The sequence below is a fragment of the Coenobita brevimanus genome, chromosome 97, assembly GCF_032717465.1.
Source record: "Coenobita brevimanus isolate Jiangsu-jjx chromosome 97, ASM3271746v2, whole genome shotgun sequence".
Taxonomy (NCBI): domain Eukaryota; kingdom Metazoa; phylum Arthropoda; class Malacostraca; order Decapoda; family Coenobitidae; genus Coenobita; species Coenobita brevimanus.
Genome location: NC_137050.1, coordinates 36,348,299 through 36,373,130, shown reverse-complemented (window position 1 = coordinate 36,373,130; position 24,832 = coordinate 36,348,299). Strand labels below are relative to the sequence as shown.

General features: G+C 44.9%; 1 protein-coding gene across 1 annotated transcript in view; it reads left to right on the top strand.

The window, feature by feature from the left end:
• Window positions 1-24,832, top strand: part of LOC145413720 (uncharacterized) — a 519,498-nt gene that overhangs the window by 474,923 nt on the left and 19,743 nt on the right. The window contains exon 3 of the mRNA XM_080283376.1: window positions 5,471-5,603. Coding sequence (XP_080139502.1) covers window positions 5,471-5,603 — 133 coding nt within the window. The remainder of the gene's footprint in view (window positions 1-5,470; window positions 5,604-24,832) is intronic.

Genomic DNA, 24,832 nt, shown 5'->3' with positions numbered 1-24,832 from the left:
ATCACTGGCCTCAATACTAACAAGGCATATGGGCCTGATGGAGTCCTTCCTGTTGTTCTCAAGAACTGTGCTTCTGTGCTTACACCCTGCCTAGGCAAACTCTTTCGCCTTTGTCTGTCAACTTGTACCTTTCCTTCTTGCTGGAAATTTGCTCTCATTCAGCCAGTCCCAAAGACGGGTGACCACTCCCAACCCTCCAACTATCCTCCAATTGCGTTAACATCCTGTATTTCAAAAGTTTTCGAGTCAATTCTCAATAGAAAAATTTTAAGGCATCTTTCCTATCACAACCTTCTTTCTGATCGTCAGTACTGGTTCCGTCAGGGACGCTCCACTGGCGATCTTCTCACCTACCTTTCAGACTCCTGATCATCCTCCTTTCGGGACTTTGGCGAAAGCTTTGACATCTCAAAGGCTTTCGATCGAGTCTGGCATAAATCTTTAATTTCCAAACTGCCATCTTACGGTTTCTATCCTTCTATCTGTGCCTTCATTGCTAGCTTCCTTTCTGGTCGTTCTATAGCCGCTGTTGTAGACGGCCATCGTTCTTCTCCTAGATCTATCAACAGTGGTGTTCCTCAGGGCTCTGTCCTATCACCAACTCTCTTCCTTTTATTCATCAATGACCTTCTAAGCTGTACATCTAACCCTATCCACTCATACGCTGATGACTCCACCCTTCACCTTTCCATTCGGTTCCCGCAATGCCCATCTCAGCAGTTACTTCAACAAACAAGGGATGAGGCTATGGCACACCTAATGTCTGACTTGGCTCGTATCTCTGACTGGGGTAAAAATAATTTTGTTGTTTTTGATGCATCTAAGACTCAGTTCTTACACCTATCAACCCGTCAAAATCTTCCACAGGTATACCCACTAATGTTTAATAATATTCAGCTTAATCCTGCATCATCCTTGAACATGCTTGGGGTTTCATTTACTCGGGACTTATCTTGGAAAGATCATATTACATCTCTTGTAAAATCTGCTTCCAAGAGATTGGGTGTGCTAAGCCGACTCCGTTCTTTCTTTACCCCTGCACAATTGTTGACTCTATACAGGGGTTTTATCCGCCCCTTTGTGGAGTACAACTTTCATGTGTGGGGAGGCTCCCCACATACAGCTCTTCTCAATAGGGTGGAGTCAAAGGCTTTTCGTCTCATTAACTCTCCTCCTCTTACTGACTCCCTTCAACCTCTGTCTCTTCGCCTCACTGTTACATCTTTATCTCTTTTCTATCGATACTTTAATGGTCACTGCTCCTCTGAGCTGTCTGCATGCATTCCTCCACCTCTACGACGGGCGCGTAGCACCCGTCTAGCAACAAACTCTCATCCCTTTTCTGTCCAACTCTCTAATGCAAGAGTTAACCGTTACTCCCAGTCCTTCATTTATGCAACAGGTCAACTCTGGAACTGTCTCCCTCCGTCTGTATTTCCTGCTGCCTATGATCTCCAGTCTTTCAAACGCAGTGTGTCTAGGCATCTCGAAGTGATTGGATCTTGAATTTGGCTCTCTCTTGTATTTTGTTTTTCTCTTGGAGGGAACTGTTATTGCGGGCTCATGGCCTTTGGTTCCTTCTTCTTCGCATAAAAAAAAAAAAAACTCCGATATGTAATTGCTCGAGCTGATGCCATGAAACACAGTGTTACGACGGAAAATCTTTTTTAATTGATTTCATAAGTAAGGCATTCACCGATTAGAGCCGAACACTCCCTTGGAAAGCTCGAGATTCCAAGGGGTTCCTACGGCTTTATGGGTGAGTTTTTAGTTGCTAACAAATTTATTGATTAAATGTATCACATGCAGAAGGAATCTCAACTCTACTGCACATAGGAGAAAAGTTACTAGCTTCTGCTTAGCGTGACGATCGGGTCGGGCCGGCCGCTCATTTCCAAATTTAACCGAAAGTAAACATCGCTCATTCGTTTCCCTTATAATAATTACAAGGAACAGGTCTGTACAAGTAATGTTCAATAGCTATTTACATAATTACTGTACTCATCTCGGAAGCAGAACCATATATATTCAACATTAAATTGTAGTTTATGTCACACATTACTTGATGTATGTGTTGTTTATACAGTCTGCATCCCTCTAAGATGTTCATGGTTTTGAACCCGGTGTATCCGTGCATTTACAATATCTTATGGATTTTCAGCTATATCTGTGTCATAAGTTTCTCTAAATAATGTCAGTAAACGTGTTGCCTGGTGGCGCCAGGTAATAAAGGGATAAAAGAACTTAAAAACAATATCATTTTTCCTACTGGCCGATTTAAAATACCTAGCTTAAACAAATCCTACCTGATTTCGTAGTAAAAGCAATTCTGCCGCCATTGACATACTGTGGTTGCTTACAATTCTGGGTAAGTTATAAATCATTTTCAAATCATTTGCGTATGCACTTTCAAATGTTCTTTAAAACATAATTTTAACATAACTTTTATGTCCAAAAGATATAGCCCATACTCAGGGACACAGTATACTTTAAATTGAAAACAGTATTGTCTGTAATTTAAGTGTCTTTATTTTTCTAATTTATGAATTAAACTTAGCACACAAAAAATAGTCTAAACTCAATGTCATGCTTGTCTGAGAAGTTATCTTGATTTTTAGGGCCTAAATACTTATATTTTTTCACTACTACATACTTATTCAAGTAAAGGATACCTTGTGCATGTTTCTAATTGACTGTAGTAATAGTAGCAGTAATAGCAGTAGTAGTAGTACTAGTAGTAGCAGCAGCAGCAACAGCAGCAGTAGATGTGGTAGTAGTTGTAGTAGTGGAAGTGACAGTAATAGTAATAGAAGTTGTAGTCATGGTAACAGTAGTAGCAGAAGTAGTAGTAGTTATGCTTGTAGTACTAACAGCAGCCCCAGCTCGTTTCTGAAACACGAACCCAGTCGATTGCAGGCTGAAGCTGTACTCCCACTGCAGTTCACCACCCTCCCTGTGGGGGATATGAAGGGAGATGAGGTACGTTCATACGTGTATAACCGGCTATTAGAGCAAAACCGGATAATACTCTACAAGTATGAAACTCTCTCAGCACTGGAAAAGAAACTCTCTCCATTGATCTGGTTTTGCTGTACTTAATAAAATCATCCGAAGGTGGCAGAATTAACACTAAAAAATGGCGACATGGCAGTGAAGCACGGTATATGGAGGAACTGTCCATAATTACCCGAACCGTAATTTGAGAAGCAACAACAATACCCGGTAACGTGATCACTTCCACCGCTGGCCAGGTTAATGACACAAAACTCTCTCTCTCTCTCTCTCTCTCTCTCTCTCTCTCTCTCTCTCTTTCTCTGATGCAGTGCATATGCTAGTGTACCTTATATCCCCAATTATCTCGCTTCGACCCGCACCAGTGCCAGCAATTGCTCTGTAATAATGAATGCTCTCTCTCTCTCTCTCTCTCTCTCTCTCTCTCTCTCTCTCTCTCTCTCTCTCTCTCTCTCTCTCTAATCACACACACACACACACACACACACATTCTTCCACCTCCTCGATTGCCAGGAAATTGCTTAACAGAGAACGTCAGCGAAAGTTTAATATATGTCATCCTTCCTAACTTTACCTGAGCGTCACGGGAAGGGGACCTGCTATGCTGCTTTTTCTTTTCCTGCATTAATGGAGACCGAATCTAAACACCTCACTCCAAGCGGGTCTCTCCCAACCTCCGTTTCATTGACCTAGGTCGAAGTTAATGAAGCCTGTATCAAACCCCTCTACATCGAAAACCTCTTCTTATTTGAATAAAATCATATGGAGGTAGCAAAAAAACAAAAAAATATAAACCATCAGTTTCTAGAGCGGATAAGAGGCAGTTCGCACATAAAGCTGAACCGTGAACCAATACTTGTCAATCGATGGTTGTGTGTGATTGTGTGAAGGAATGTTCGTTACGTTGCTTTCCCTGTCAGTCATGCCGAACGGGGTAAACGAAATGTACATCTGTGTTTTTGGTACTAATGGCACGTTAATTTCGAAGCTGCAGCATTTTCTCCGATTCCACTGTTGAGGTGATGGCACTAATGAATAACTTAGCCCGTCAACCAGACCGGGGTGACGTGTTCGGGTATTGTGCTCATTCGGTATTCATTGCTTGCGGGCGAGGTAAGGAGCAGAGAATGGTGATGATTGGTTACAGATTATTCCGTCAAGCTGTTTCTCTCTCCCCCCCTTCCCTCCACCCTCCAAACCTCTCTCCAGGTTCGTCATGAATTCTCTCTCCACGTCCCCCTCTAGGTCTCTCCTCAACATTCTCTCCAAGTCCCTCTCTAAGTCTCTTTCCAAGTCTCCGCTCCAAGTCTGTCTTCAAGTCTCCCTCCATGCCTTTCTAAATGCTCCCCCTCCAAGTTTTTCTCCAAGTTCTCCTCCAAGTATCTCTCCAAGTCCCCTCCCCCCCCATAAGCTCTCTCTTGGTCCTCCCTAAAGTCTCTCTCCAGGTTTCCTCTTATCTCCTTGAATCTGATGACGCATATTCTATAGATTATTTTTCCTATCTCGTCGATTTTTTCTCAGATGTCTTTTCAAACTGGAGGGATTAGATGCAGTCTTAATAAACTCCATGACTACTAAGAATTGAACAAAATTATTCTAAAACTCGTCTGGTGGTGGTGTGAATAAATGAGAGACCGCATCATACTGAAGGGGTTGTTTCTCTCAGTCTTTCTGCTGTTCCATCCTACGGCCTCATTCAACTTCCTACTATCCCCCTATCAAGATTCCATATAGGTTCCAGTCACGCTTTTCTTTAAGTTCCTGAATCTGGTGACGTAGGTGGCAGTTTATCCTTACTAAATCTTGGCGATTAGAGTAAGCTTAAGAGTTGTCCCGTAGTAGTGAAGGCGTTAGTGAAGACTGTATTACAAGTTCGAAAAATCTATCTCAAGGAAATTATAAATCGTCTGGAAGTAGCAAGAACATCATAATATAGGCCACTGCACTGAAGAGAATAAGTCTCCTTCTAGTCCTCCTCTTAGTCACTTTCAAGCCACTCTCTACGTTAAATTCCCCTTCAAGTCGGTCTCTACGATCCTTTTCAAATCCTCTCCTTAAGTTTCCCTGAAAGCTTTCCCCCTAAGCGTGTGGTGTACAGTTTGTATCTGTTAGGCTGCAAATTATCTGTTTTGTATTTATGTAAAAAAATATAAACCTATTCTAGTTGAACAGCAAGGTATTCATTTTTTTTTTCAAAGTCCGCTTGGTGTTGTAAGGGATGGCCTGGTCAGTAAATGAGAGGCTCAGGTTCAATGGCTGAAAGTACGGGTATACCCTACAGTAACAGGGATTTTTCACGCACAGTATTGCGCATTTGCGGAGTTATGTGACCATGCATCTCCATAGAACAGTAAACCACGCAATATCCGATCTTTACCCGTCTCTCTCTCTCTCTCTCTCTCTCTCTCTCTCTCTCTCTCTCTCTCTCTCTCTCACGCCGCGTTTCTGCCCCTCACAGACCGGGGGGTGACTGCGTGGAGGGACTACTACCAGCAGTGTACCAGGCCGCCCTCGTGCACTCCGAGACTCACCACTCCCACCACCACCACACCCACACCGACCAGAGCACATCCGCCATCATATATGTCACGGTAGGGATGCTGGAACATGCTGTGTGAGTTTCTGAAAGTAAACTGGCAGGCAGGTTTTGTGGTGTGGTGGAGTGTATGATGTGTGGTGAGTGGTGTGTGGTAACGTAGTGGAAGATACATGTGGTGTGCTGGCGGATGGTGGTGTGGCGCGGCATGGTGAGATGTATACGTGACGTTGGAGGTACATATTGTGGTGCAGTGTAGTGTGATGGAGTGTAATGTGTGTCTGTGGTGGTAAGGTGGAAGGTAGATGTGATGGTGTGGTGAAGTGTGGTTGCTTTAATGTGACGTGTGGCTCTATGATCTGTGGTGGTGCACAGTGTGGGGTATGATTGTGCGGTGTGGTAGAAATTATGGGGTAGATACTGTGGTGTGGTGAGGAGTGGACAGAGTTTGTGGTAGCAAGAAAGGAGGTTTGGCACTACGTTGTGAGGTGTGGTATAAGGATGGTGGTGTGGTGAGGTGTGTCGTGGTGAGGCTGCAGCGTGAATGGGTGATATTGTGACATAACTTTATTACAGACGCCAAAGCCGTAGCTGATGTGACTGAACCGGTTTCTGTGTAAGTATTTACATAAGTATGGTGGTAGGTGGGGGCGCTCACCGTGCTGCTTTGGGTGTCTGCCCTTGCCTCTCTTCCTTCCTTCCTTCCTGTTCTGTCTTTCTTTCCTTCATTCTTTCCTCGGCCCTCTGCCTGCGAGTGACTTTATACTCCCTCTTCTGTCCTTCTTTCCTTCATTCTTTCCTCTTCCTCCTGCCTATGGGTGACTCTACACTGAGTGACAAGCCAAATGGTTTCCTGTACACCAGGAAACTATTTACTACGCTGGGTTGTAAGCATATAACCAAATTATGGCGCCTGGTGGTTTAGTGGGTAATTAAGGCTTTCCAATTGGATTGAGCCTGTGTAGGGTTATATCTAAGGGGTAGTTGGGGTTTATTGCTCATGTAATGCCACTCAGGGAGAAGTGAGGCTGGTCAGGACCAACTTGCCTAGCCCCGGGATTTTACAATCCTCATGGGGAAACATAGGATTGGATGATGGATGTATAGATGTATTTATGCATATAGTCTATGTATAGGTTGAAACATCTCAAGACCTGCACATGAAGTGTGTGTAGGTCTGCAAGGAAGTGATTCAGTTTGATGCAGACATAAAAAGCCAAAGTCCATGAGTCAAGGTCAAAGTTCAGGTGCGGCATTGCTGTGTTTCCTGAGTACTGTTTCTGTGTGATGTAGTGTGATGGCAATTAGAGTGCAGAGACAATACGGTGGTGGTGGTAGTGTGTGTGTGTGTGTGTGTGTGTGTGTGTGTGTGTGTGTGTGTGTGTGTTGTGGTATGGTATGGCGATGTGGTGTGAATGTGTTGTTGTTGTGTGTGTGTGTGTGTGTGTGTGTGTGTGTGTGTGTGTGTGTGTGTGTGTGTGTGTGTGTGTGTGTGTGTTGTGGTATGGTACGGCGATGTGGTGTGAATGTGTGGCAGTAAGGTGATAGGCAGTTGTACTCGAGTAGTAATGTATGATTATTGGATGTGGTAAATGAGACGATGTGGGTCTAACACAATAATATAATTTTTGTGGAAGTGTGGAGTGCAGCGTGTGGTAGTATGGTAGGTATTCCATTTGGTGTGGTAGACTTTGTGGTTAAGCGGTTTGATTGTTGGGTATGGCAAGTTAGATTCTGGTTACAAGCATCTCATGAAGTGGAAGTTTTGGTAGTACGGTGGTGAGTATGGTAGGTGATGCTGAGTGGTTGTGCGATATATGTTGAAGTAGCAACATGATAGTTCAGCAGTTGCGTGAGGCTAGGCTTGCATGTGATAAACTGTGTGATACGGCTGTGAGTGGTAAGTGGTGTGGGGATGGCAAGTGTATGGTAGGAAGGTGCTTGTATGGTGTGGAGGTAAAGTGGTTAGTAATGTGGTTGTGGGGTCTTGCATATGGCATCGTAATGAGGTAGATATGATAATGTGGTAGGTGTGGACGCTGGTAGTGGTGTGGTGTTGATGTGGTTGATGATGGTGCTGTGATGTGCAGTGGTATGGTGATGGGGCGGTGAGAGATGGTGCAAGTGTGCCATGTGGTATGGTGGGAGACGTTGCAGGTGTGTGGTGCTGCGATGTGGTGAGCGATGGTGAAATAGTGAAGTGGTGTAGTGTGGTGTGGTGTGGTGTGGTGTGGTGTGGTGTGGTGGTGTGGTGTGGTGTGGTGTGGTGTGTGGTGTTGTGGTGTGGTATGGTGTGGTGGGAAATGGTGCAGGTGTCAGGTGCTGTGTTGTGGTGAGAGATGGTGAAAAAGCGATTTTTTTTTTTTTTTTTTTTTATGTGTCCGACTCTGAGCATAGGCTTCACAGCCTGCTATCAAGGCCCAGCAGTCCTCCTACATACCATACACCTCTACATGTCACCACTTCGGCGCTAACACCCACCGTCCATATTGAATACATGCTAGGGCTGTCTCATACAGGACTGGTGTATTGGTATTAGCGGGGGTATTTTTACGACATGTCGGCGGGTCTTCTGGTAGATCAGTAAAGCCTGATTTAATGAAATTCAAATCCTTAAACTGTTCCCTGCCCCAGCCGGGATTTGAACCTGGTGGTTTGGTGTGGTGTGATGGTGCACGTGTTTGGTGTTGTGGTGTGGTATGGTGTGGTGGATGGTGGTGCATGTGTGTGATGTTGCGGTGTTGTGGGAGGTTGTGCAATGAGTGGTGTTGTGGTGAGATGTGGTGGGAGATGGTGCAGGCGTGTGGTGTTGTGTAGTGAAAGGTGGTGACGATGTGGTGTTGTGTACTGGTATGTAAAGATGTAGTGGTGCTTGTGTGATGAGACATGGTGATACAAGTGAGTGGTGTTGAGCAGTAGTACTGAATTGTGTGATGATGGTGGTGTAGTGGAAGGTGTTGCCGGTGTGGTGTTATGGTGTGATGATCTGGCGGAGTCAATGGTTATGCTGTATTGCGGTGTCGGCGATGGAGAGAGGTGGCTTAACATGGCAGATGGTGTGTGGAAGATGGTGTGCAGTACGGTGGCGTGTGACAGGTGGTGTGGGGTAGGGTGGTGTATGGTAGGGTGGAGTGTGGTAGGGTGGTGTGTGGTAGTTGGTGTGTAGCAGGTGATGTGTGGTAGAGTGATGTGTGGTAGATGGTGTATGGTAGGTGGTGTGTGGTAGGTGACGTGTGGTAGATGATGCGTTTAGGTAGTGTGTAGCAGGGTGATGTGTGGCAGATGGTGAGTGGTAGAGAGTATATAGCAGGTGAATTGTGACTGATGTTGTGTGGTGGGATGGTGTGTGGTAGAGTGGTGTGCAGTAAGGTGGTGTTTTGGGGGGTGGGGGTAGAGTGGTGTGTGTGACTGGGTTACATGTGTGGCAGGGTGGTGAAAGGTAGAGTGGTGTGTGGTAGGGTGGTATGTGTGGTAGGGTGGTGCATGGCAGGGTGGTGCTCGGTAAGGTCGTATGTGGTTGGCTGGTATGTGTGGTAGGAAGGTATGTGTGGCAGGGTGGTATGTGTGGTAGGGTGGTGCATGGTAGGGTGATGTGTATGGTAGGATGGTGCGTGGTAGAGTGGTGCGCAATAGAGTGGTGTGCGGTAGGGTGGTGTGTGTTAGGGTGGTATGTGTGGTACGATGGTGCTGTTGTGTGTGGTAGGGTGGTATGTGAGGTAAGGTGACGCACGGTAGGGTGGTTTGTGGTAGGGTGGTGGGGTTGGGTGTGCATGCCGTAGGGTAGCGTTTGTGGTTGAAAACGCACTTAACTGTGTGAAACTGAAGTATTTGGTGGTAGTGTGATGTTGCATGTGGTGTGGTGGTGTGGGTGGTATGGCTGTCAGTGGTAGTGTGGTGATGATGAAACAGGCGGTGGTGTTGTGGTGTGGTGCGGTATGGTGTGGTGAGTGGTGATTAAGTGTATTGTGCTGACGTATGGTGAGGTGGTGTATGTGTGTGTGTGTGTGTGGTATAATGATGTGGTGGGAAGTGGTGCAAGTGTCCGATGTAACGAAAAGTGGTGAAAGTGCTTTGTGCTGTGGTGCGTCAGTGATGTGGTGACCAGCTGTGCAAGTGTGTGGTGTGGTGGTGTGATGCCCCGGAGGAGGGAATGGTTATGGAATGGCATGTCGTGACGATGGTGGTGGAGATATGTACGCCGAAGTGATGTGAGGTAGGACGGTGTGTGGCAGGTAGTGTACGGTAGGCTGTATGTGGTGGGTGCTGTGTCTTAGGTGACATGTCGTAAGTGGTGTGTGGTGGTAGGTGATGCGTGATAGGGTGATTTGCAACGAAGGTTGTGTGTGGTAGTGATGTGTGTGATAGGTGGCGTGTGATAGGGTAGGGTCGTATGTGATAAGGTGTTGTGTGATAGGGTAGTTTGTGGTTGACCTGCTCTAGGTGGGAGTGTTTTGTATGATGGTTTGTGGTAGGTAGATGCTTTTATGAAGTGGAAGAGAAATTATTGGTATTATAGTAATAAAGTATTGCATTTGCTATGGTAGTGTGAGATGTGTAGATGTTAATGGTAGTGTGGCGCTGATGTGGCAAGTGATAGTGTTGTGGTGTGTTTGTAATACTGTAGTGGTGAGAGTTGGAATTGGTATGTGGTGATAGGACAGCCAGTGGTTGTGCAGGAGTATGGCGTTGCTGTGCAGGGGAAGTCCAGCAAGTGTGTGCTATGATGTTTTGGTGTGGTGTGGTATGAGGTGGTGCAAGGATGTGGCATGGTGAGGCGTGGTGAAAGGCTGTGGTGTGGTGGGAGATAGTGCAAGTGTACTGTGTGGTGAGAGGTGGTGCAGGTTTGTGGCATGGTGAGAGATGGTGCAAATGTGTGGTGTGGTAAGAGGTAGTGCAAGTGTCGGGTGTGGTGAGAAGTGGTGCAAGTGTGTGGTGTGGTAAGAGATAGTACAGTGTGTGGTGAGGTAGTGCAAGTGTGGTGTGGTGAGTTGGTGCAAGTGTGTGATGTGGTGGTGCGTCTTTGGTGAGAGATGGTGCAAGTGTGTAGTGTAATGAGAAGTGGTGCACGTGTGTGATGTGGTGAGAAGTGGGGCAAGTGGGTGGTGTGGTTCTGTGGTGTGATGTGATGAGAGATGTTGCAAGTGTGTGATGTGGTGGGAGGTGTGATTACAGTATATGGTGTGCTGTTATGGTGTGGTGTGGTGGGCAGTGCAGAAAGTGTGTGATGTTAGTGTCGTGAAAAGTGGACAACAAGTGCAAGCTGTGGTGTTATGGTGTGCCAAGGTGGTGAAAGCGTGCTGTGCTGTGGTGCGGTGAGTGAGAGGATGTAGTGCATGTGTGTGGCGTTGTGGTGTGGTGTATTATGAAGGACTGGTGGTAGTGTCAGGGTGCTGATGCAAGTGTGTGGTGTGATGGTGGTGGTGGTGGTGGTGATGGTGGTGGTGGTGGTGGTGTGGTGGTGGGAGGCGTCGCCAGTGTGCGGTAATGTAATGTGATGCTTGAGGAAGGAAATGGTTACGTAGCGTCGTGGCGATGGTGATGGAGTGAGGCAGACTGACGTGGGGTGAGGTGGAACGTTGTGTGGTAAGCGGTCTGTCGTGGGTGGTGGGTGGTAGGTGGTGTCTAGTAGGTGGTGTGTGGTATGTGGCGTGTAGTAGGTAGTGTGTGTGGCAAGTGGTGCTTAATAGGTGGTGTGTGGTAGGTGGTATGTAGTAGGTGGTGTGTAGTGGGTGGTGTGTGCTAGATGGTGTGTGATGTGCGGCGTGTAGTAGGTAGTGTGCAGCATGTGGTGTTTAATTGGTGGTGTGTGCTAGGTGGTGTGTGGTGTGTGGCGTGTAGCAGGTAGTGTGTGGCATATGGTGTTCAGTAGGTGATGCGTAGTTGATAGTGTGAGCTCGGATGGTGTGCAGTAGGTGTTGGGCGGTAGGTGGTGTGTAGTAGGTGGTGTATGCTCGGTGGTGTATAGTTTTTTTTTTTTTTTTATGTGCCCGACTCTGGTCACAGGCTTCACAACCTGCTTCCAAGGCCCAGTAGTCCTCCTACGTACCAGACACCCTACACGTCACCACTTCGGCCCTAACATCCACCGTCCAAAACTAAATACTGTACATGCTAGGGCTGTCTCATACAGGACTGGTGTATTGGTATTAGCGGGGGTATTTTACATGTCGGCGGGTCTTCTGGTAGATCAGTAAAGTCTGCTTATAGGAATTCAGCTCCTTAAATTATTCCCTGCCCCAGCCATGATTCGGACCTGGATCCATTAGAACTGCAGGCCACCTCTCTATTGGTGGTGTGTAGTGGGTGGTGTATGGTAGATGGTGTGTAGTGGGTGATGTGTGGTAGGTGGTGTGCAGTAGGTGGTGTGTTGTAGGTGGTGTGTGGTAGGTGATGTGTAGTAGATGGTGTTTGGTACGTGGTGTGTAGTGGGTGGTGTTTGGTAGGTAGTGTGTAGTAGATGGTCTGTGGTAGGTGGTGTATGGTAGGATGGTGTGTTATAGGTGGTGTGTGGTAGGTGGCATGTAATTGGTGGTGTGTGGTAACTGGTGCGTTATAGGTGGTGTATGGTAGGTGGTAAGTGGTGGGTAGTATGGTGTGTGGTAGGTGGTGTGTGGCAGTTGGTATGTGGTGGGTAATGTATGGTAGTAAGGTGTGTGGTAGGTGGTGTATGGGAGGATGGTGTGTTATAGGTGGTGTGTGGTAAGTGGCGTGTAATCGGTGGTGTGTATTAGGTGGTGTGTGGTGGATTGTGTCTGGTAGGTGGTATGTGGTGGGTGGTGTATGGCAGGATGGTGTGTAGTAGGTGGTGTGTGGTAGGTGGTACGTGGTAGGTGATGTGTAGTAGGTGGTGTTTGCTAGGTGATGTGTTGTAGGTGTTGTGTGGTAGGTAGTGATCAGTAGGTGATCTGTGATAGGTGGTGTGTGGTATGTGGTGTGTGGTAGGGTGATGTGTGGAAGGTTGGCATGTTGTGTGTAATTATGTGAGGTGGGAAGTGTGGATTACCTAGTAAGTGAAAGGGTGGTAGGTAGTAGCTAGTGTGTCGTAAGGTAATGTAAAGTAAGCTGTGTGTAGTAGGGTTGTGTGTGGTTGGTGGTGTGAGGTAGGCTGGTATTTGATGGTATGGAAGCTAAGAGGCTGATAGTGTGGTATTGCATGACGTATGGCAATATAGCAGCATGTTGACGTAAGAGGTGGTGTGGTGCTAGTGTGGTAGGATAAGGTGTAGTGCAGTGGTGTGGTACAGGTGTGATGAGAGATGATGGGACTGTGCTCCGTGGTGTGGTGTGTACTAGTGAGATATTGTGGTGTGGTGGGTGACGATACTACAAGTGTGTGATCCTGTGGTGTGGTTAGAGATGGTGCAGGCGTGTAGAGCACTGAAAAGTGGTGGAAGTGCTTGCTGCCTTGGTGTGGTGGTGGTGTGGTGAGAATTTGTGCAAGTGTGTGGTATAGTGGTGTGACGCTCCGGCGAAGGGAATGGTTATGTAGCCTCATGTCGTGGCAATGGTGATGGAGAGAGGTTGGCTGGCGTGATGCAAGTGCAACGGTGAGGTGGCACGCGGTAGATGGTGTGTGTGTGGTAGGTGTTACGTGGTAGATGATGCGTGTGGTAGGTGGTACGTGGTAGATGGTGCGTGTGGTAGGTGGTACGTGGTAGATGATGTGTGTGTTGGGCAGGTGGTACATGGTAGATGGTGCGTTTGGTAGGTGGTACGTGGTAGATGGTGCGCGTGGTAGGTGGTACGTGGTAGATGGTGCGCGTGGTAGGTGGTACGTGGTAGACGGTGCGTTTGGTAGGTGGTACGTGGTAGATGGTGTGTGTGACAGGTGGTGTGAGTCTGGCAAATGGCGTGGGTCAGGATGATGTATAGTTGGGTGGTGTGTTGGAGGGTGGCGTATGAGATGGTGGTGTGAGGTGCTGTTGGTCTGTGGTTGTGGTTATGTGGTAGGTGTGGTGTTGGCTGAGCGGTAGTGGTGTTTTGTGGTAGTGATATTGTCTGGCGGTGTGGTGTGAGGCAGGGAAGTGTGTTGCCGTGTGGTACAGATATCGGACGAATGTGGACATGAAAAAAGTCAAACGGAGATGGAAAAGGAAATTGAACGAAGATAGGGAGAGACAAACACAAGGTAAACCACGGAACAGAAAAGAAAGTGATGATGAGGAAAGATTGAAAAGAGGGAAAATCGGTGAAGGGGGAGTTAGAAATTGGTTGTTGAAGAAAATATGAAAGAGAAAATAAGGACAAAGGGTGGGAATGAGAAAAGAAGTGAGAGATAAAAGACAACCAGTAAAGTGATGGTATAAGATGCAAGAGGAAGGGAGAAAAGGACAGAATATTAAAGAGTAGACAACGACTAAAGCTGAAAATTAATGATTGTGGAAGGGCAAGGAAGGGATGACAGAACGTGGATGAGAAAAGTGTGATGGACAAGAAGTGTGACAAGAGAACAAAGCAGAGGAGAGTTTGATAATGGAGGGGAAAGGGAAGGGGGAAACAACAGAGAGAATGGGAAGAGGGCTAAAGGGCAAGTCATGATACAGAGAATGAAGTAAAGGTTAAGTTAATTAGGGTGAGTAGGAGAAAGGAAAAGAGAACGAGAGAAAAAGAAAAGACAAGAGAATAGTCTTGAAGAGAAGCATAACACATGGAGCGAAAAATGGGATTAAACAGAGGATGAAAGGATGAAGACGGTTGAATATTATAAGATGAGGGAGGCAAAGGAAGAGAAATTCGAAAAGGGTAAGAGGAAATGAGACAGAGGTACCCTGGAGGATGACTGAAGAGAAAGGACGGGAAGAGATGGGAAAAGAAAGAAATGAAGAAAAAGAAAGGAAAGAAAAGGACAGAGAAGAGAAAAGAACGGTGGGGAAGAGAAGTGATGGGGAAAAGATGGGAAGGCAATGGAAAGGGGGAAAAAGGAAATGAAAGGAGATGAAAGGAAAAGGAAGGAAAGGAAAAGAAGAGAACAGAGGAGAAGAGAAGAGAAGAGAAGAGGAGAGAAAAGAAAGGAAAGGAAAGGAAATGGGAGAGAAGGAAAAGGAAAGGATGATACGAAAAGAGAAGGAAGTGAAGAGGAAGGAAGAATTGTCGATGGTACAGAGATGGTAAATATCCACGAAAAGTTAGCGAAAAGAATGTAAATTACTGGTTTGCGAAGGGAAGGGAAGTTATGAGAAAGTGAGGGAAGGGAAGGGAAGGGAAGGGAAGGGAAGGGAAGGGAAGGGTTAACCAAGGAGAGAAGGGTAAGGCATGAAGGGAGGCAAGAGAACCATTTGTCGGCTGTCAGGGAATGTGCGACTCATATGATACACACACACACACACACACACACACACACACAGACCATCCATCTCATCCCGCCTACTACCTGCCTGCGTACGTGAGAGAGAGAGAGAGAGAGAGTGTGTGTGTGTGTGTGTGTGTGTGTGTGTGTGTGTGTGTGTGTGTGTGTGTGTGTGTGTGTGTGTGTGTGTGTGTGTGTGTGTGTGTGTGTCTAGGAGAAAAATGTTGCCGCCCTCGTTTCGTTGTTTTTTGTGGAGGTGGTGATAAAATTCGTTCAAAAAAATGTGAGGGGACACTGCAGTAAAGACAAAGAGCGATGGTTTTAAAAAATGTCAGATGTGGTGTACGTAAAGGATGCTATGTAGTTTGCATACTGAGAAGGGGGCTTTTACAGACTGGTTTAGTGCACTCGTAAATCTGATGAGTGTGTTTGATAATTATAAAGTGATGGTTACTGAGAGAGGGTGATTCACTATGCCATGTGCTGGTGAATGATGGAGGACCTGAAGTAACGGAAGAGTTTAATACAGTGAATTTAATGACGTATCTTTTCTCACATTCTTGCCACAGTCTGACGATCTTCCTCAGCCTAGGATAAGCTTTGAGGTAAATGGAATTGATACAGCCTTCTCTATGCCATCACTACTAAGGGGGTCTTCTGAACCCGAATATAATCGTCTGGCTGCATCAAGAATTAAATTAAAATGACATCCTCTGAAGTGATTAAGCACTTCTATGCATTAACAGAAACGAGAAGATGAGTGCAAAAAATAAGCAGAGTGTGCCAAGAAAGAAAGGTGAAAGGGACATGATGCCCTTGATATGGAATAGGAAACTGAGTAGAGGTTGCCATGAAAGTGTGTTAGTATGTACCTTAAGGGATGGGTGTGAAAGACATTGATATGGCCGGAGTATGAAAAGTATAAGTAATGTGTTTTGAAAACTGAAATCACCGAAGTAGGACAGGCTTCCGTTTTTTTTACGATAACTTTTGAACTATGTCATGATACTGTTGCATAATTATACTGTATACAGTATATGTATATATATATATATATATATATATATATATATATATATATATATATATATATATATATATATATATATATATATATATATATGGGGAGCTTATGTGGTAAACTGTGCGTTTTCGTACACTGAAGAACGAGGGTTCGCGCCCCGCCAGGGTAATAAACTTTGGGAGAGTTGTTCTGGCCACGTACTGCTTGGCGGACATAAGGGGTGCTGTGGTTGAACCAGTGCCGCATACTATAAAGTATGCTTGCACCCAGTCGACTTGCGCGGGCCGATTACACTTGGTTCACAGACTACACACACATCCATAGCCACTCCAACACTACAGTACACTTACAAGCACTTCTCACCCTATAAACAATCTCTACCAGACAGTCTAAACCACTTGGTAGAGATACATTGACTGTATCGTCCCTACTTCGGTAGGGATCGGCCGATCCTGCAGTGGACACTCAAACGGCTGATGAGATGAGAGAGATGAGTGTGTATATATATATATATATATATATATATATATATATATATATATATATATATATATATATATATATATATATATATATATACATACATATATATATATATATATATATATATATATATATATATATATATATATATATATATATATATATATATATATATATATATATATAGTTAGGCACATAGAATGGAGAGAATAAGAAAAACTGTGATAAGAAGTATGAAAGATGTGAAATAAGGAACTCTAACGATTAAAGATCATAGCAAGTGAACGAAGACGAACAGTTTGGTGCAACGAGTATACCCTATAGAGTGAATCTGGAAGGCTCATAAGAAATACGGTTGTATGATAAGGCGGCATGTACGATCAGAAAGCAAAGGAAATCTAAGAAACATAGAAACAGATAATAATGGAAGTATACACATAACACGGGTTGCACCCTTCTTTCAGCATAGCAATCGGGATAAAGGCCGTAATCTACAGCTGATGTTTAAGAAAATAATCTGATGTAGCACGTCTGTGTGGATTATTTGGCCCGTGGAATGGAACCAAAAATTCTAGAAGCTTGAATGATCCGTGTGTAAAGTACGAACCACACTCGCTCGACAATATGACAGTTCTATTTTTGTGTTATGATATTACTGTTACAAGGTTATGCTCTCTCCATTTTCCATCACCATCATCATCATCATCATCATCATTATTCTGCAGTCTACTATTATTCTCACTAGTGCACTGGATGGAAGGGCTCCATAAGTAGGAACAGAGAAGCAAAAATGTAGGAGAACGGTTCATAGCGTGCACAGTAAAATGGGCAATGCATCCATCCTTTTGTCTTTCAAGCCTGATAAACGCTCACTTCCATCTCACAAGCCTAACATTCCCCACAAATGTTTTTCAGACAACGATCATTCCGTCGACTGTCAAGTTAAAGAATGGGTGTAACTCGTGTCCTGTACCATACGTAATTCATCCATCCATGTCTGTCCTTTTGCCGTTCTTTCTCAACTTACATGCCTTGCCTGTTTACGCTCTCACTTACCATATCCATCTTCTTGGACCTGTATGCCTTCTTCTTCCAACCAATCCACTGATACGTTTTGATTACCCTATTCACATTCGTTCTCGTTATGTAATCATACCATAAAAACACACTCTCATGTGCCATCTGGTCAACAGCCTTCCTTACTCCACCCGAATATCTTTACATCTTAACCTATCAAACCTGCGCAGTTTACACGTTTTCTTGATAGTCTCATGTTTGCAGATTTCAGTCATGCTTTTTTAGGTATGCAGTATACCGTTCCAAAGTCTCTTCTGTTAATTCGGGCACTAACACATCTTCATGCTTACAACTTACAACTTCATTTCGGAAAACTCTATTCCGTATCATGACATTCACAAGCACCAGCCACTTCATTCACTTATCTCTCTTTTCTGTCATTGCACCTAGGCACTTAAACTCTCCTCCCTGCCAGTGTGAGTCACATTCCTTCTCTACAAATCTTGTTACATATATATATATATATATATATATATATATATATATGTGTGTGTGTGTGTGTGTGTGTGTAGATAGATGGATAGATAGAGAGATAGATAGACAAAGAGATAGACAGATAGATAGCTACTGTAAATATATACATTCATATATTATTTTCCGACCCAGCCGCTCACAAGTGCACAGAACTGAAGCACATTACAAGGATTCTGTCTGCTGTCAGCAAACACAGCATCATCCACATAATGCATTCTGTATAGCAACTTCGAAATATTCCATCCTTCCCGATTAATATCCAGCTTCGCCCCAATCTCCGCAACATTCGTTTTAACCACTCCTTTAAACAACCATCAAAAGATCCCATACCCTATCTCAATTTAATACTAATAATGGACTACTAATGCAATATTCTTTGTCAGAAATCTTCAAGAAAAATATACAGGAAAGAAGACAGATTTGTACTTTTTTAATTTTTTTTATTTGGAGAAGGCCTTTGACAGAGATCCTAAGGAGGACGAAAGCAATGAGAAAGCTTGGGAGCGAGCAGTGGTACGTCAGAGTGGTTATGGCTATGCATATGGGTGCTCGCACCGAGGTGAGGGTGAACGGATATTTGAGTGATGAGTTTTCCATGAATGTTGGCATGCGTCAGGGGTCAGTCTTGAGCCTCTTATTACGGTGCCTGAAGCTCTCTCACATGACTTCAGAAATGGCCTCCCATGGAAGATGCTGTTGCTGATGACTTGGTGCTGATCGTAGAGAATAAGAGGGTAGCAGAGGAAAGAATTTCGAACCGGAGATATGGAATAGTGCAAGGGTCTGAGAGTTGGAATAGTTCAAGGATCTGAGACTAAACACGGATAAAACAAGTGATGACATCTAGGACCGGTGGTGGAACTGTCAAAGCAGAGGGAGTGTGGCCATATGCAGTTGGCCACAATGGTGTGGGAAGCAACCCCATCTTGTGCAGCGTTTGTGATAAGTGGGTGCGTAAGAGATGTAGCGGTATTGGGGGTAGGCACCAACATGATAATAACGCTAATTATGTGTACAGTGTGTAGGGGAGAACATGAAGAGAGAGAGATGTGGGAAAGGACTGACTTTGCTGGATGGTCCCTTGAGTGTGTGGAGGTTTGTTATTTGGGGAGTATGATATGTGCTGTAAGTGGAACTAGAGCTACCCCGCTGACATGGGAAAGGAGTGGTTGGAAGTAGTTCAGGGAGTTGTTGCCCCTCCTGACACTAAAAGGGCTCTCCCTGCGTACAAAGATGTCCTTGTATGCAATGTAATGCCTCTCCTTAACGAGACTTGGGCAGTAAAGGAGGAGGATATTCGAAGGCTCAAACATACAGAGATGATAATGGTCATAAGGACGTGTAGTTCTTTCCCGGATGACAAGCCTGGAGGGGGACTGGGATTGCTAACGAAGAGTAAAGGGAAAGGATGGACTGAGATTTATGAGAAGGGGTAGACTGGGATGGTTTGGTCATACGGACAGGATGAAGGATGACAGCTGGATGCCAAGGGTGAGAGGTGTGAACGTTGCTTAGAGCTGCGAGAGTCTGACCGAAAAAGATATGGGACGAGGTCATACACTGTGTCCGGAGGGATAAGGGACTGAACAGGGGGGCTGCTAGAGATCGAACGGCGTGGAGAGTCGTCATTTGGTAACCAAAGCCGACTCATGCAAGCCTGTTGGAGCCTTTATAAACGAACGAATGAACGAACTTATTCAAATATCCTTCTGCTCTGACATATGATGAGCTTCCATCATAAAATTTCTTAACTGTATTCAGCGATTTAACTTTCACATCATACACATGTAACACCTTCCATAAACATTCACTGTTCATTTTGCCCCCGCTGTTTCCAAAAAATGCAATGAATATTATTCCATTCTTCTCACATGCATTCTCAACAGCTTGGTTTACTGTAAATAACTGATCCTCACATCCCTTACCACTTCACCAAGCACCTGGTCCATACGCACCAAATACTCTGACATTTGTATTGCCTTTTCTGTCATTATTTTTCTACAGACCTTACCACTAGCACTTGGTACACGAATGACATCATTTCTGCACCCGTCCAATTACCTTTTTCTTAGCACAACGACACAATCGCTTAATTCTTTAAATCCTTTAACAACCTCACTCTGCCCATGCTATTTGCCATATTTTCCAGAATCTATCCGTCCATAGTTAAGCGCTTGAATCCTGGAAGGGGTGGCCACGAGCAAATCTCCTACATGTCGCACTGTCCTCCACCATTAGGCTGCCCTTCATCAAACACACAACACTCCATTTCAAATACCTCTCCATACTATCCAGCCACCTCTTGGTCGGTCTCCTCCCCCTCTCTTCCCTCCATCTCACTAACTCCTCCCCATCTCCTCCCTCCACTTCACTTACTCCTCCCCTTCTCTTCCCACCACCTCACTCACTCCTCTCCTTCTCTTCCCACCACCTCACTCACTCCTCTCCTTCTCTTCCCTCCACCTGACTCACTCCTCCCCTTCTCTTCCCTCCACCTCACTCACCCCTCCCCTTCTCTTCCCACCACCTCACTCACTCCTCCCCCTCTCTTCCCTCCATCTCATTCACATACACTCTTATGGTCAATCTCACGCTCTTCTTGCACTTCACATGATCACACTCTTCATGCACTCCACAAGATCAAATCAACTCAACCGCGCTCCTCCTAACAGTTCACAGGTACATTCACATCAACCCACAAGGTACCTCAGCTTCCTTATTTGTCCGTCTGTCTCGCCATATAACTCCACACATTCCTCACAGATAACTCATTTGCACTCCACTCGCGCTTAACTTGTGAACTTCCAGCAAAGTCTCTCAGTCACTTGTAGCAATAAGAGAAAACAGAATGTGTGTGTGTGTGTGTGTGTGTGTGTGTGTGTGTGTGTGTGTGTGTGTGTGTGTGTGTGTGTGTGTGTGTGTGTGTGTGTGTGTGTGTGTGTGTGTGTGTGTGTGTGTGTGTGTGTGTGTGTGTGTGTGTGTGGGTGGGTGTGGGTGTGGGTGTAAGTGTGAGTGTGGGTGGGTGGGTGGGTGTTTGCAAGACCAGGCACGTTCCCTTGTAATGGTATTGTATTTGCATGAATTTGATTTGTGTGTGAACTTGTATAGCATACATGTGTTACTACAGTGTGTGTGTGTGTGTGTGTGTGTGTGTGTGTGTGTGTGTGTGTGTGTGTGTGTGTGTGTGTGTGTGTGTGTGTGTGTGTGTGTGTGTGTGTGTGTGTGTGTGTGTGTGTGTGTGTGTGTGTTTTCAGAAAGTCAGAGAGAGAGATCGCGAGTGTGTGTGGTTATCCTCTTTAAAGTCCGAGGGATTGCGTGCAAGCGCTTGTTCGGTGCTTGCCTTTGTGTGTGATCCTGATTGTTCGTGCGTGCATGTGTGTATATGTGTGTGTGTGTGCGTGTGCGTGTGAAGATCACCATTAGATTAATGAAGAGCCTTGACTCATAATGCATCAGTGGGATTACTCTCTCTCTCTCTCTCTCTCTCTCCATTATGTATATCAGAAGAAAAAGTCTTCTATTCTATAACCATTAAGATGTAGGGATGAACAAAGTACAGAAACAAGATGTGTAAAGAACGCACAAGAGAGTATTTGCCAGGGGAGGAAATTCAGAGGTCTGTACCCATTTCTATATCCACACTGTACTCACAAAACGTCTGTAACTGAGGGGATGTTGTAATGGGTATAGCCAATAACTTTGAATATCCTCCCATCCCAAATGCTGTCTTGTTTCTGTGTTTTTTGCATCACATGTTCCAGTACTGTTTCATCCCTGCATATTAGCTTGTTAAGAATATATATATATATATATATATATATATATATATATATATATATATATATATATATATATTGTTTATGATCTTCAGTTGACTCTATCAGATACGTTTATGTGAAGCTACGGAATTTGATGAAAGTTTGTGGCGTATCAGATAAAGCCAGGATTCCTGGGGCTTGAATGATGAGTGAATGGAAGCGTGGCCCATTGAACTGGGCAGACTTGGGCTGTCTACTCCTCACACTGCCCTAGGGTGGGAAAGGAGGTCTGTTCTACGATGATGATGATGACGATGATGATGATGATGATGATGATGGTGATCTTTACAATGGAACCTACCTACCAAATACAAATTATTTACCACTGGCTCAGAATACCATATCCTGCTACACTCACTGTCAACTTCCACCTGCCTGTGTCCCTCCCAAGGGATCTCCTCCTGCCTTGGCAAATTGTACCCCTTGGACAGATTTTCCCCAAATGGACCTATTTCCCCCTCGGACCTATTTCCCCACTTGGATTTATTTTTATCGCCCGCCATCACCAAAGCAGAGCGATAATGTTTTTACTCGTGTGTGTGTGTGTGTGTGTTACTGTTACCATTGTATCTCATGAACGGCTTGAGCTATCAAAATGAAACCTTCAGGGTATCAAGATAGGGCCAAAATCTTGGCCGAGTTCGAAAATGGGCATTCTAGGTCAAGGTCACCAAAATGACTGCCAAAGGTCAGCTAGTTTTTATTGTCTGCCTTTAGCACCATTATATCTCATGAACGGCTTGAGCTATCAGCATGAAACCTTCAGAGTATCAAGATCTGGCCAAAATCTTGGACGAAGTCGAAAATGGGCGCTCGAGGCCAATGTCAAGATCACCAAAATGGCTGCCAAAGGTCAACTAGTTTTAATATAGAGAGGCTTTTTGTGAAACCAAGTGACTGAATTCCGTAGGGTTTTGCGAATTTTCTTAACATTTGGTTTGTATGTAGCTTGTAACTTGACCAACAGCATATTCTGGCGGGCGATCAGCTTTTGGCTCCCGAATGCTTTTCTTTCATTCACCATGGATCAATTTTCCCCCATGGGCCTATTTCCCTCCTGGATATACAGTATTTTCATCTTTGGAGTTATTTCTGTTTTCCCCGTGGATCTATTTCCCTCGTGGACTTAAGTTTACTCACGCAAATATTTTTCCCCATGGACCCAGTTTTCCCATTAACCTATTTCCCATCCCGAATTAGTCTTCCACCACGGATCTAATTTCTCTCCACCAGTCTTACGTGGAATGGGGCAACACGAATCAGTGGAGTTTTACGTATCTGATAAAGACATGTGTGTGCTTTAGAACTGTTTTATATTGTAACTCGCACACTGTAGATTGAATGCTGTTCTTCAGATGTAGGAAGCATCTACAGTTGTTATGAAGCGTTTTGCTGCCTAACACACTCCTGCGCGATTTTTCTTTTTGGAGTTATGACTTGTGGTGAAACAAAGACAGAAAGGAAAAAAAAAAACGATCAGTCATTATTTTCTCTGCCCGAGTTCGTGACTCTTGTGAAGGTTTGCGGGACTTTGCAAGTAGCTTTGGACCCAAGTAGCACAGGTCTTTTAGTTAGTGTGCATCATGCTGGGTTTCACAAGCATTTGAGTACGTGGGCCTTCATGACTTATGTAACGTCATTGGAACCTGGACCACCCCTACACAGTAAACGCTTACGTGTGTGTGTGTGTGTGTGTGTGTGTGTGTGTGTGTGTGTGTGTGTGTGTGTGTGTGTGTGTGTGTGTGTGTGTGTGTGTGTGTGTGTGTGTGTGTGTGTGTGTGTGTGTGTGTGTGTGTGTGTGTGTGTGTGTGTGTGTGTGTGTGTGTGTGTGTGTGTGTGTGTGTGTGTGTGTGTCAGTTTTAATACCAACTTTTCCATGCCGACTTCGCCGTATGAACCTGATATACTTTCATATGCAGGCTTTACTGCAGTTGCTGATAACAGTTCCTGCATCATTCTCTCTTTATAAGCTCACCAAACCATCTTTTCTAAGCCAATCTCTCTGTCAGCTATGTGAGGTAACTTTTCAATGAACATTCCTCCATGTCACCCTAAAATGTCAGCTTCTGTCAGCTCCCTTATCGCCGGCCGCTGTGTCAGTTCCATTCCAGCTTCTGTCACCTCCATTGTGTAAAGAACACTGCTCATTGCCAACCTCTAGGCCTATGTCATTTTTTCTACTTCAACCTCTCGTAGCTCCTTTGTGAACACTCCTCATTGCCTTCATCTACGTCAGTTTTTCTACTTCAGCTTCCGTCAGCTCTTTTGTGAACAAGCTTCCTTGCCAACGTCTGTCGGTTCTTCTATGAGAGCTCCTTGTGTCAACTTCTACGTCAGCTCCTACGCGCCAACTTCATGCTAATCTCTATATCGGTTTCCCTAAGCAAACCTCTATGATGTCAACTCAATGCCAACTTCTGTGTCAGCCTTCTTCTGTAAACCTCTATGTATGTAGCCTCATAATTACCAACCACATCCCATTCCCTCTATGCAAAGCTCTACATCAGCTCCTACTACCTGCTAGCTCTTCAGTGCACCCTTCAGTGAAACTTCTCGCTACCGGAAAAAAAAAAAATCTCAAATCCTGTTAGATCAACTTTCTCCCCATATTAGTGAGTGAAAAAATATCCAATATAATTTTCATCTCCCCCAAACTTTGGCAATTCTATTACCTACAGCCGCCAATACCAATTAACCGGGGAGATATTTTATAAGGTAATTACCCAAGGCAGATGGTACCGTAATTAGTAAGGAGAAGGAGGTCGGGGCAGGGGTATAAGGAAAAGGAGCTTAGTTTGGATGGATGGATGAGTTTGGGTCAATGGGTGTGAAACAGTTGGATGATGTGAAAATGGATGGAGTAATAGGAGCTTCGGTAGATCAGTGTAGGTGAGTGGGAGGGTAAGTGTAGGTTTAGAGGTGTAGGAGAATTGAGACGATGGATCAGTGGATGAAAGGATGAGTGTGTGGAAGGGTGGACAGGTAGAAGGACGGAGATATGGGTGGATGGATGGGGAATGGTGTGTACGTGGACGGGTGGAGTGTGTGGGTGAGTGGATGAGTAGATGTGACAGGTGAGTGGATGGACGAGTGGATGGGACTGGGTGAGAGGATGGGTGGGT